This window comes from Typopeltis vanoorti, chromosome 23, assembly GCF_054136105.1.
Source record: "Typopeltis vanoorti isolate ZY-2024b chromosome 23, IOZ_Tvanoo_1.0, whole genome shotgun sequence".
Lineage (NCBI taxonomy): Eukaryota > Metazoa > Arthropoda > Arachnida > Uropygi > Thelyphonidae > Typopeltis > Typopeltis vanoorti.
In genome coordinates this window covers 21,695,962-21,708,275 of record NC_143571.1, presented here as the reverse complement: position 1 = coordinate 21,708,275, position 12,314 = coordinate 21,695,962, and the positions used below count along the sequence as shown (strand labels likewise).

General features: G+C 33.7%; 1 protein-coding gene across 7 annotated transcripts in view; it reads right to left on the bottom strand.

Moving 5' to 3' along the window:
- LOC150093675 (transcription factor CP2-like) overlaps window positions 1-12,314 on the bottom strand; it is a 357,564-nt gene that overhangs the window by 217,910 nt on the left and 127,340 nt on the right. For all 7 annotated transcript variants that reach the window (XM_090412621.1, XM_090412620.1, XM_090412622.1 and 4 more), the window contains one exon: window positions 5,445-5,695. In XM_090412621.1, the coding sequence (XP_090268747.1) occupies window positions 5,445-5,695 (251 nt within the window). The remainder of the gene's footprint in view (window positions 1-5,444; window positions 5,696-12,314) is intronic.

Sequence of the window (12,314 nt, the reverse complement as noted above, 5' to 3'; positions counted from 1 at the left end):
AAATTGTGAATAGTGTGGCTGATTATGAAACAACAAAAACATGCTAGAAAACTGTTGTCTGTAAACAGTGTTGCCAGATTGTGCTTCTGCCATGGCATTATTTTGTCAGAAGCACAGTTTCACTTAGGCAACCATCAAACACAGACAAATCAAAGCAGTGTCTTCCCATTACTGCATTTTACACTAAGTAATAATTAATATTCTGCAAAAATTCACCATGTATAAAAGGAAAAATGATACACCAATGAAATCCAATACAAAGAAACAAAAAGTTATTACTCTGGATATGAAATCTGACATTAATAAATAGTTTGATAACAGTCAAAGCAAGGCAAGCATTGACATGGTGCAAGTCCTCAACGAACCTATGATACAACTAACTGTCCAAATCTAAGGAATACATAGAACAAGGTAAAATTGCATCAAATCTTTTATTATGTAGTGCACTAGGAACAGAAGTCCTGTTCTGGTTGAGATGGAGAACTTTTAATAACTTGGCTGGAAGATTGCAAATCAAAAATGGATTCCAATTGGTAATAACAACATAATGGTAAAAACACTTAGCCAGTTTTCATTGCTCAAAGAAAACAAATTCAAAGGGGATAGGATACCAAAATATTTTCTGCCAGCAGAGAAGTTTGAAAAGTTTAAAGTTCAAACTGCATACATAATATCAAGATGAAGTTATGAAGTTAAAAAAATATTTTAGAAAATAATTACGATGACTGCCAAAATTTTAATATTGATGAAACTAGCATTTACTGGAAAAAAATGTCATCTAGAAACTTTGCTAAAAATGAAGAATCGAATTACAACCTGGTTATAAAGTCTCCAAAGACTGCTTAACTCTTCTGTTGGGAGGATATGCTGAAGGTAATTTCAAACTGAAACTTATTTACCATTCACTAAATCCAAGGGCTTTAAGCATATGCAACAAAGCGTCACTGCCTGTAATGTGGCACACAAAAAGTCATGGGTCAAGCAAGTTTTATTTAAAGACTGGTTTAAGAGTTATTTTTGTCCAGCAGTCAAAAACTATTGCAAGCAAAATAACCTTACATTTAAAGTGCTCTTATAGTTCTTGACAATGCCCCTGGACATCCTGCTCCACTGAATGAATCTTTTGAAAATGTCATATTTTCATCTCCAAACACTACATCTTTGCTAAAGCCAATGGACTGAGGCATAAATGCAACTTTCACAGCCTATTATCTATGAAGAAAAGTTGTGCAACCTACGATGAGCAAGATGTAATTTCATTGACTGAATTTGGGAAGAATTTTAATATTAGGCAAGCTATTAAAAAGAGTTATGAGTCATGGCAAGGAGTTACAGCTAGTACAATGAAGGCTGTGAGGAAATATTTTTAACCTTACTGCACAAATGACTATTGTGGCTTCAGAAATTGAGTTCATGTTGTTATGGAAGAAATTAGCATCACCAGAAAGGATCTTGGGGTGTGAAGGGGGTGGTGAAGTGCAATATATAGCTTTTCCCACTGAAATGCCGAACTCACCTACTTGTGGTCCATCCTGCTCTAAAAGTACAAATGAGGTACTGGCAATCCAAGTATGGGCAGTATAACCCTAACAGAGCAAATGCTGTTAGAACTGCATATCCAGAAGCATTAGGTAGCAACCCTACCACTGGACTTACCTAGTGAAAGGACAGTAACCTGTCCTGGGGAAATTTAATATACTTTCAAGTCTCAGCCAAAGAAAATAATCTGGATGGACTATCAGGAAAATGACCATGATTCAGGAAAATGTAAATGAAACTGGAGGAAGGTACATATAATGAAAATTGCAACTTGGAATGTAAGGAGCATCACTCTCTCTCTCTCTCTCTCACACACACACACACACACACACACAAAGAAGAGGAACTGGATGAACTACTAAACCAAGACAATGTAAAGATATGTATAGTAACAGAAACAAAGAAAAAGCAAAACAATACAAAAGAAACAAATAACTATATGCCAATCTATAGCAGAGTAAAAAATGAAGAAAGAGCAAAAGCAGATATGATTATGATACACAAATCTATGAAGAACAATATTATATGTCATAACTACTGGACTGAAACGCTAATGAAAATTAGACTCAAAACATTAAGAAGTCACATAACAATAATCAGTGCATATGCGCCAGAAGAGGGAAAAGAATGAGACAGTAAAACCTTTTACAAAGAACCACAGAAATTCATAGATAAAACAAGCAGGGGATTTAAATGCCAGAATAAGAAACAGGAAATACAAAACAAATATAGAGATTTTTGGTGAAGATATGTGTAATCAAAATGGATGCAAAGTGAAAGATTTTATCATTTATAACAGTACAAGAATAATGAACTCAGTATTTAAACATAACAAAATACATAAATATACATGGTCAGCCAGAGGATATAAGTGATTGACTATACTGATAATATAGTCAAATCAGTGATTGACTATGTTATCTCATATTTTAAAATAGCTGAGTTAATCCTAGATGTAAGAGTCTATCAAGGTTTTTAATTAAACTCTGATTATTTTATGATCAGATGGCTAAAAATAGCCATTTTAGCCAAAATGGCTAAAAATAAAGTGGAAAATAACTACCAACCGAGTTACAAAATTTCTCCATTATAAGATCCCCATATAAAGCAACAATATTAGAAATGCACTGATTTAAAAACAGAAACCATACATGAATCAAATGACATAGAAGAGGAATGGGAAAATCTGAAACAAATCCTGACAAAAGCAACAACAGAAAACTTAGAAGTAATAAATGGAATAGAAAAAGAGGACCACAAAACTGTGACAAAGAAACAGAAAAGATAATGAAAATAAAAATGAGTTACCAGAAATGGCTCAATTCCAAGACAGTAGAAGCAAAAATAGAATACAAAAGAAACAGTGCAATTGCAAAATGAGTAAGGAAAAAAATAGAGAGATATGGAACAATTTTGTAACAAAACTAGAAAAGGATATAACTAAGCCACAACAAAACAATCTATAAAATAATAAAATACATGAAGAAAGAAACAAAAGGAAATGCAAAAATACAAACAAGAGATTTAGAAAACTGTGTAACTTATTTTCAAAATCTCTGGACTGATGATAATAAACAAGTAAATAAGAATAGATAAAAAAGAAGTAAAATAAATCTGAACTCCTTACCTAAAAATTCTGATGCAGTGAGGGACAAGCAGAGTGAGCAGTTCTACTAGGACATCATGGTGACAGAGTGATGATAATGGGAGAAAATAGAATGCTAATATGATAGATTGTTATGATCTCTTCAAAGAAAGATAAGCACAAACGCTTACAAAAGAAAATGATAAGTATGTGTATTTTAACAATGTTTTACTTTCTAACTTATTGTCATCATCATCATACGTATCAAGGATTTAGGCCTAGTATGGCCTGTTCCGGCCTTAAAAGTCATCGTTGAATCGTTTAAGAGGACGTCCTGGTTTTCTTTTTCCTAATGGCTTGTACTTTAAGGCTTGTTTTGGTAATCTTTCTGTTTTCATTCTTTGAATGTGTTCCATCCATCTATGTTTATATTTTTTAATTTTTTCAATTACTGGTTCTTGGTTTAGTTCTTTCATAATATCTTCGTTTCTTTTGTGATCAAATAGGGTATATTTTGCAGTTTTTCTCATAAACTTCATTTCTGCTGTTGTTAATCTTTGTTTGTCTTTTTGTTTTATTGTCCAGATTTCGCTTCCATACATTAAGACCGGTAGGGCTAATGTATTGTATACTTTTAGCCTGGTTTGTTTTTGAACTAGGTTTGGTTTAAATATAGAGTTAATTACTCCTGTTATTTTTAAATATTTTGCAATTTTTATGTTTATATCTTTTTCATTTTCATAAGTGATCATACATCCTAGGTAGTTAAATGAATTCACCTGTTCTAAGATCTTGTTATCTAATACTATTTTAGTTCTTGCTGGATCTTGCCCTTTAAAGGCCATAGTTTTTGATTTTTCCATTGATATTATCATACCATAATCTTTGGATATCTCATTTAGATTTAAAACAGCTTTCTGTAAGTTATCTTCAGAATTTGTAATTATTATTTGGTCGTCTGCAAAGAGGAGAGTGTTTAAGTTAACTGTAGGTGAAAGTTTAATTCCTTGATGTAAATTTTTACTCCATTTTATTATTATTTCATTTAAGTAGATATTAAAAAGAGTTGCTGAGAGGGGACATCCCTGTCGGACCCCTTGGTTTATCTCTCTTGTATATGATAGCTCATGATTTAATCTTATTTGTATTTGATTATTTTCATATATATTTGTGACAGCTTTTAGGATATTATTTGGTATTTGTCTTTCTTTTAATATGTTAAATAGTATGTTTCTTTTAACTTTGTATTTAACTTTGTATAAAAGTGTTTCTTGTATGTCTAACTTATTGTAAATAGTAAAACATGCCAAGTACCTGAATTTTAGCTGTTTAATATTCATTTTACAAAATACATTTCTTTTTCTAATTGACAACTAAGTTTTTTTTTTCTCCCACTAGGACAATAGTTTGCAATTAAAACATGACACTGAACTAAAATTAACATAAAAATAAACCATTTCCAATTCCCATTGTCTTTTGAGAGGCATATCAATAATTAAAAAAAATTTGGATCTATTCTCTACATCTATTTATAACGTTACCTGCCAAATGCTATAGAGGGCATACTTTTTCAATTAAATACACCATAAGTAATTCTGTGCAATATTTCCTAATTTTCTATTTTAATCTATATTTTCAAATAACTCTCTAGTACAGGGGTCGCCAAACTTCTTTGACCATCGACCCCCTTCAAAAGTTTCTTGACTTCTTATCGACCCCCCTCTATTTTACTATTACGTAATTATGACAGGATAAGCAAAAAAGACACTTATGTGAGTTTTTAGATTGTTTATTTTATAGTTACAGTGTTTCTTGTATGTATAATATAGTATCTATTATTATATTGGCTTGACGTCAAAGGGATACGTTTTTGACGTCCTTATTAACATTACATATTTGATAGGAGGGATAAATAATATATAAAATATAAAATTTAATTTAGATAACAAAATAATAATAATACAATCTTCCTATAGGTATATATAGGATGTACCATGGGTAGGAAATACGGACATCCGTTTATTGGTAAATACGTCATTTTGGCCTCCGTAACTATTTTCATGACCTTGCTCCATCTTACAGGTCCTACTCATGACACTGTTCCCACGATTCACTCTTAATTGCGTTGTCATTCAGGATGGAGGTAATCCAAGTTAACCGAATTAAATATTACCCATACAATGATGTCTTATATTTTTCTATCGACCCCAATCAACCCCTGAGCCCGAATCGACCCCTAACAATGTTATATCGACCACTTTGGTGACCACTGCTCTAGTACTATCATATTTACGATGGTTATTTGTTAATCTTTTCTCACCTTGGTTCAGGTAAGTGAGGGTTTCTTCATGGACTTTTGTGGCAATAGATGTAGCTGCTCCTAAAACATACTGGAAACATGATCCTGATAATGAGGTAGGAGATGATTCCTCACTCAGTGAAACTGGAGATGGGCAAGCAGAGGAAAGCTGTAGCATCTGAGAGAGAAGCAAACTATGTACTACATTAAAGGGAGGCGAAGACTGGCTTTCTGGTGATCGAAGCTCAGGTGCTGAGGAACTATGACGGCAACTATCAAATTACAACTTGATCTTAAAATCAAAAAAATTAAATTTAAAAAAAAAATCAGTTACAAAATATTATTGTAACTGATTTTAATAAATTAAAAATACACAAGTCATTCAAATCAAATATTAAAGCTTCAGAAAATAAAACACCAAAAGCAAAATAAAATGGTCTCTCACTGTAGAAATGGTATAGATGTTAAGACCAGACCCATTAAGTTCCACAAAATCTAGTGATCTTTATGTTATTTCATTCATATTTCTGCAAAATCTACTTGGATGATCACAGTACAATGCTTTACATGAATAGGGCCACTTTATGATCTTTACATTAATATCTTTATGTGAGTGAGATGGTGAAAGTAACAGTTTACTCGCATAAGGATATTAATGTACCAACACACTGTTAGAGGCTTCAACCAAGGCTCTGATTATTCTGCATTTTGAATGTGAAAGTTTTTCATCTGTAATATTCTATACTTTTCATTGTAAAGAAGTTGCAGCACAAACAATAATTGTCACATTAATTTCCCTACAAATAATATGTCAGCATCATGAAATACTTATTATGAATCTGGAATGTCAAAAATTTAAAAATTTGAATGCCAGTAATTTTAATAAAGTTACTAATTTTTATAAAATTTTGAAAATGTTACTAACTTAAATACTCTAAAGATAATGACATCTATCTTAAAGGGAATACCCGCCCTTCAAAATACAGGTCCCTGTGACCAGAGACAGTAGGTTAAACAGGTTTATGTGGCAGATGAATTTCATGGCCTAGTGCAGGGGTTCTCAATCTTTTCTAGTGGTGCACCACTATATTTAATTCAAGATATTAGATGTATCAGTAAGGCAGTGGCTCACATACCACCAGTGGTACGCATACTATAGGTTGAGAATCCCTGGCCTAGTGTAAGATTATGACCACCCTGCTCTTTTAGGAAGCCTAAGGTCACTTGAGAAAGCTCTATGTTTGGCATTAATGTATGTGGGTGGGCTAATAAGCTTTGTGACTCATGGATGGGATTCACATAAAAAACACGCCAATGCTGAAAACCTTTGCAGAAGTCATGTATTTTAAAGCAAATAGAACCAGTCGTATTATTCTGAATCATGATAATGTCATCAAAATTTTCCTTCAATTGCCAAACTGAATATTGGAAAAATTACAGGATGTCTGATCTAGGGAATAAGTAAATCGCAAAACAAAACTACTGCAATCCCTCGATTAGTGCACCTAATGCGTTCTTTAAAACAGGCACATTTAATCTTTAATCGAAAACGCACTAATCGAATATAATAACCTATGGGAAAATGTATAATTCATTCCTCAGATTTCTCTTTTGATCCTTAATTTTTTTATAAAAGAATTAAGGTATGTCTCAGGGTGTAGTTAAAGGAAAACCATGAAGCTGAAAGACAATAAAACATATTCAGAATAAAAATTTTATTATTCTACTTCTTAACAAAGAATTGGGCTAACGTAGTTTGGCAGGCATTTTGTTTCTTTTTTTTTTCATACAACCGACGGTATGGCCCTATTGCCTCTTCTACTCTTCTGCAAATTTTACTGCTTCTCTCTTCATCAGGGTCAGTCTCTAAGCATTGCTGCTTAAAAACTTTGATTGTACGAAAAATATTTTCAAATTGTTTCTGTGAAATCTCTTGTGGCTGACTATCAGTGGTTAAATTTTCTTCATATTCTTCGGGATCTTCCTGCTGTGCATCTAAATTTAGCAGGTCAGAATCACTCAATTCTTCAGAATGAGGTTTAATTAACTCTTGGTCGTTATCATTGTCAATCTCATCAAAACCCAGTTCATTCCCGATGTTGGCAATTTCCTCAACAACATTATCCATTTCATTTGAAAAGTTTCCAAAATCTTTTGCACAATGTGGAAGAATGTGCTTCCAAACGGCTCACATATTGCTAGCAGTAATTTCATTCCAATATTGATGAATATTTTCAATAGCAGATTTAACATTAAATTTCTTCCAGAATTCTATGAATGTTATATAATTCTCACCAGGTGTTGCTTCTATTGCCTGTTTAAACGTTCTTCTCAGGTAGTATGCCTTAAAGGTTGCAATAATCTCCTGGTCCATAGGTTGTATGAGAGAAGTTGTATTTGGCAGTAAAAATTTGGAACATAGTATACATGGAAATAGTGTAGTATGCCATTAAAAATTTTTTTAATGGCATACTATTTTAAAAAATTTTACAAAACATTGTAAAATGTTTTAAATCGATATCTAAATTATTTTATTTCATTCTGGTGAGTGATTTTTTAAAATAGTTAGCCATAAAAATGCATAGATAGAAAATTTTTAAAATCTGTAACATTTATTTTTAAGATGTATATGGGCACACTAATAGAATTTTAGAGGCGCACTAATCGAATTTGGTATTGAAAAAAAAATGATGCACTAATCGAGGGATTACTGTATACAATTATTGGCAATTTCATGATATATGAAGAAAAATGAGTGCTAGGATTCCTTTTGCTACCACAACAATCTCCAGTGTACACTTCATAGATTTGCTTTCAATCTGTCTTCCCACTGATAATGGCCAACATTTGAATAGAAATGTGGGTTACTAGTTTGACCGTTGGGATGAAGTGTGGAATATACAGTTCCATGGGCATAATTAGCATGCACTACTGCAGTAGTGCAGCGAGGTTACTGGTGTCCTTGTCAAATTCATAACTACACACCTTTTTTAGTGTGACAACTTTGATAATTAAAAATATCATGTCACTGGCACCCATCTGACCCCAGCACCTTTGACAATTTTCTCGAATGCTGCAGCATTTCTATGCTACTGCACTTCAGATTGGAACAAACTTGTCTGTCCATCAGGTGAGATGAAGTCATCTAAGTCAGGATCAAGTCCTAAAAAGGTCTCTGTGGAAGATTTTCCCTGTCTGAAAAAAAGCAATGCATATGTTTTTTTTTTCGACTTGAAATCTGCCATTTTTTGAGGGGAAAAAAAAAAACATAATACACAATTGCCCTGAACTAAATAACTAAACTAAATCTGAACTAAATCCAGCAGATTCTATTTCACTTACATCTCGTGAAGGACAGTTCTGTATTGATTGCAGTAGGAGCAGAAAGTTTTTTTGATTACACCTTACATAAAATACCACCATTAATAAAAAAAAAAGTAGGATTCAAAAAAAAAAAAGCTCTGGATGAAAATAAAGACCTTAAAGGAAAACTAGGAGGCAAAAAATTCTAATAACTCATCAATCCTTCAATTGAATACAATGTACACATAAAACATTCCATTTAAAGTATGTTGCTTAAATCTCTTGCAGCTCCTGAACATTCCTAAATTAAATATGAAATGAAAATTAATGAAAATGATTTTAACACTAATTATTACATTACTTTTGTTTGATTTGATTTAATGGAAGTCCATATACAGTTATTAATATTAATACAATTGATAAATAGCTTATAGCTATTTATCATAGCTATAAGCAAACATACAAGAGCATGTGCTTATAGCTATGATAAATTCCTTGGACAGTTTAGTAACATTCAATATTCTCTATTTCTTTTCATTAGAACTAAACATAGAAAAACATAATGTTTATTATGCCTATTGTGACAGAAAGAATTTAAAAAAAAAAAAGATTTTCCACTAAAGTGGATGCAACATTCATTTACTCACGGTGTTATGCAGTGCTTCTCTTCTCAAAAGCAAATATTTGACAATCCTCTTTTAAACACAGGTTTTTTTAAGATTTCTCTTTTATGTTGATAAAAAATAACCAAAAGAATAAAATAATATCAAAATACAAAAAAGTTTGAAATTCTTTTTTTCTATATTTTCACAAGATAAATTCATATTACCTAAAGTAAAATAAAGTCACAAAAATATTCACCATACATTTGAATTTCTTCTTCAAGAATTTGCAAAAACATTTCACAAACTCCTTAGGGATTCCTGATCTCCAAGCCTAGTTAAGTCATTATTCAAAACATAACCAATTTTTATGTGAATCCCACACACATACAAAAGGTTGTAAACCACTTTAATTTAATACCATGTTGGACCTACTTGAACCCAAATTACAGCACATATGCAGTTTAGCATGGATTCCAGAAGGTATTGGATTGCATCTATGTTTACAACATACCAGGTGTTCACCAGACAGTCCTTTAACTGGCTCAGATTTGATGGAAGAAGACTTTGCTCCTGATCAGTTTTACTAACATGTCCCATACATTCTCAATGGGTTCGGATCCAGGCTTTGTGATGGCCAGGAAAGATGGTGGAAGTCACTGTCATGCTCACTGAACCACTGCTGAACAATTCCTGCATGATGGACATGTAGCATGGTCACCCATAGAACAACTATCACCTGCTGGATAAAAGGTCAATATTGCAGGATGGACTTGATTGGTGACAATGTTCAGATATTCCTTGGAGGACACCAAACCTTCCAGCAATATCAGGGAATCCATTCTGTATCAACAGAGCATGCCTCCACACTACGACACCACCTCCAGAACCTTGAATTGTATTTACAAGGCAAGCTGGGTTCATTGCTTCATGAGGTCCCCACCAAACTCTCTGCCCACTGTCAGTACAGAACAAGGTGTATAGTGACTCGTTGGACCACACGACTTTTTTCCAGTCTTTCAGTGTCCAGCGTGCGGTTTCTGTATAGACATGCAACTGCCAATACCGAACCTCTTCTATTTCCTGTGCATAATTCAGTGAGATATGTGTCAGGAACAGCTTTAATTTCCTTGCTTCGGTCAATTGCTACACCCAGGAAGTTCTGTTTGTCCATACAAGTCCTCTCAGACAATGCCAATCTCTTTTCTGACCGACTGTCTTAAGACCATAGTTACACCTCTTAGACAAGCGACAGAGATTATCTTTCCACTGATTAAACACTTGGGATATCTCACCTTTTGAGAAACAAGTCAGCTTTGCTGTTTTCAAAAATCATGGCTCCAGCCAGACGAACATACCCGCAATAAGCCCTTTACCGAACTCCAAAAGATCCTTTGTTTTTCCCATTGTGATCAATACTACTGGCGATTACTGACCAGCAACATCCTTATATAGTTACCTAGAACATGTGGTGATGCAGGTGACCAAGTATTTTGCATATAAGCAGTTGGACCAATATGCACTAATAAGTGTCATTATCCAATTCCCCATTTTGATGTCTATTCACATCACACTACTGTCATCAACAGGATTGTTGATGACAGTACTCTTCATCAATTCGATAAATCCTCAGTACCCTAATGTTAGATGCCTCAAGATCTTCCATAACCAGTGACTTGAACGCTGATCTCCTCAACATCCTGAAATGGTGTTAAGACAACTTAATAAATTTAAACTCCAAAAAAACTCAAGCCTGCCTTATTACCCGCAAGAAAAAATTATACCTCAACCCCCTCTCATTTTTGATATTTCATTTTCAAGATCAACTTTCTCTTCTTGGGTTGACTGTCATATCTAGTTTATCCTGGCACCAACATAACATAGCTTCCATAGCCTCTAAAAAAGCTTGGTGTTCTTTTCCATTCTGAACATTACTTCTTTAAACTCCTAACACTTTATAAGTCTCAGATCCAACCAACTTTGGAATACTGTTCCCACATTTGGGGTGAAGTACCCAGGGCCTCTATAAAAATTCTTGATGGTATTTAGAAGAGGGTGATCCACTTAATAGATGCCCCTTCCCTCTCAGACTCCCTTCAGTTACCTTATTATAGCTGCTCTGTTTCAGCACTGTGTCTTTTCTATAGGTACTTTCATGGGCATTGCTCCTCTGAACTGGCTGCTACCATTCTTCCACTTTCTTCTAACCACAAACGAACCAGAGCAGCCACTTGCCAACACCCATACACTGTCCAGCTTCAAACGCACTGAACTAACTTCTCATCAGCTTCTTTCATTACATTCACCTTTATTCTTTGGAACAATCTTCCACATACTGTTTTTCCCACTGAGTACAACCTCCCATTCTTTAAGAAACATATCAATAGGCTACATTTTTCTCCTTAATCACCTGCCCATACATGGCACAGTAGTGTTATAGGTCTTATGAACTATCAAGTGTGGGGTCAACCTAAAATGCATATCATTCACTCTCTCTCTGTCCCTGACATTCTGCATAGATCTGAAGGTCATTATCATTCTGACATCTTTGACTTCTTGTCCTTGAGACATGATTTCTTATGGTTTCAGGCTCCATAGCAACAAAGTTATTCCATGATGGTGACTTTAATGTCCATAACTTTAACTGGTTCATGTATACTGCCTGTATTGGCTCATGTACACTGCCCAGTGTATGTATATATGAGGGTGGTCTGAAAAGTTCTCAGCCTCGACCATAGATGGCAACACTATCGGCACGCTTTTTTTTTTTTCCAAGTTCGTAGATCTGTCATAAACATCAATATGAAATTGCAAGTCATTCTATCAAGTAGTTTATTTTATACAGTTGTCTGAAGGAAAAGTGTTGTCTGTATCCCTTGAAATGGATAAATTGAGTATCATGCGGTTATAAAATTCTTTGTAAAAAAGGTTTAACGTCAAAAGAAATTCATTCGAAGTTCATAAAAGTTTATGGCCACTCTTCTCC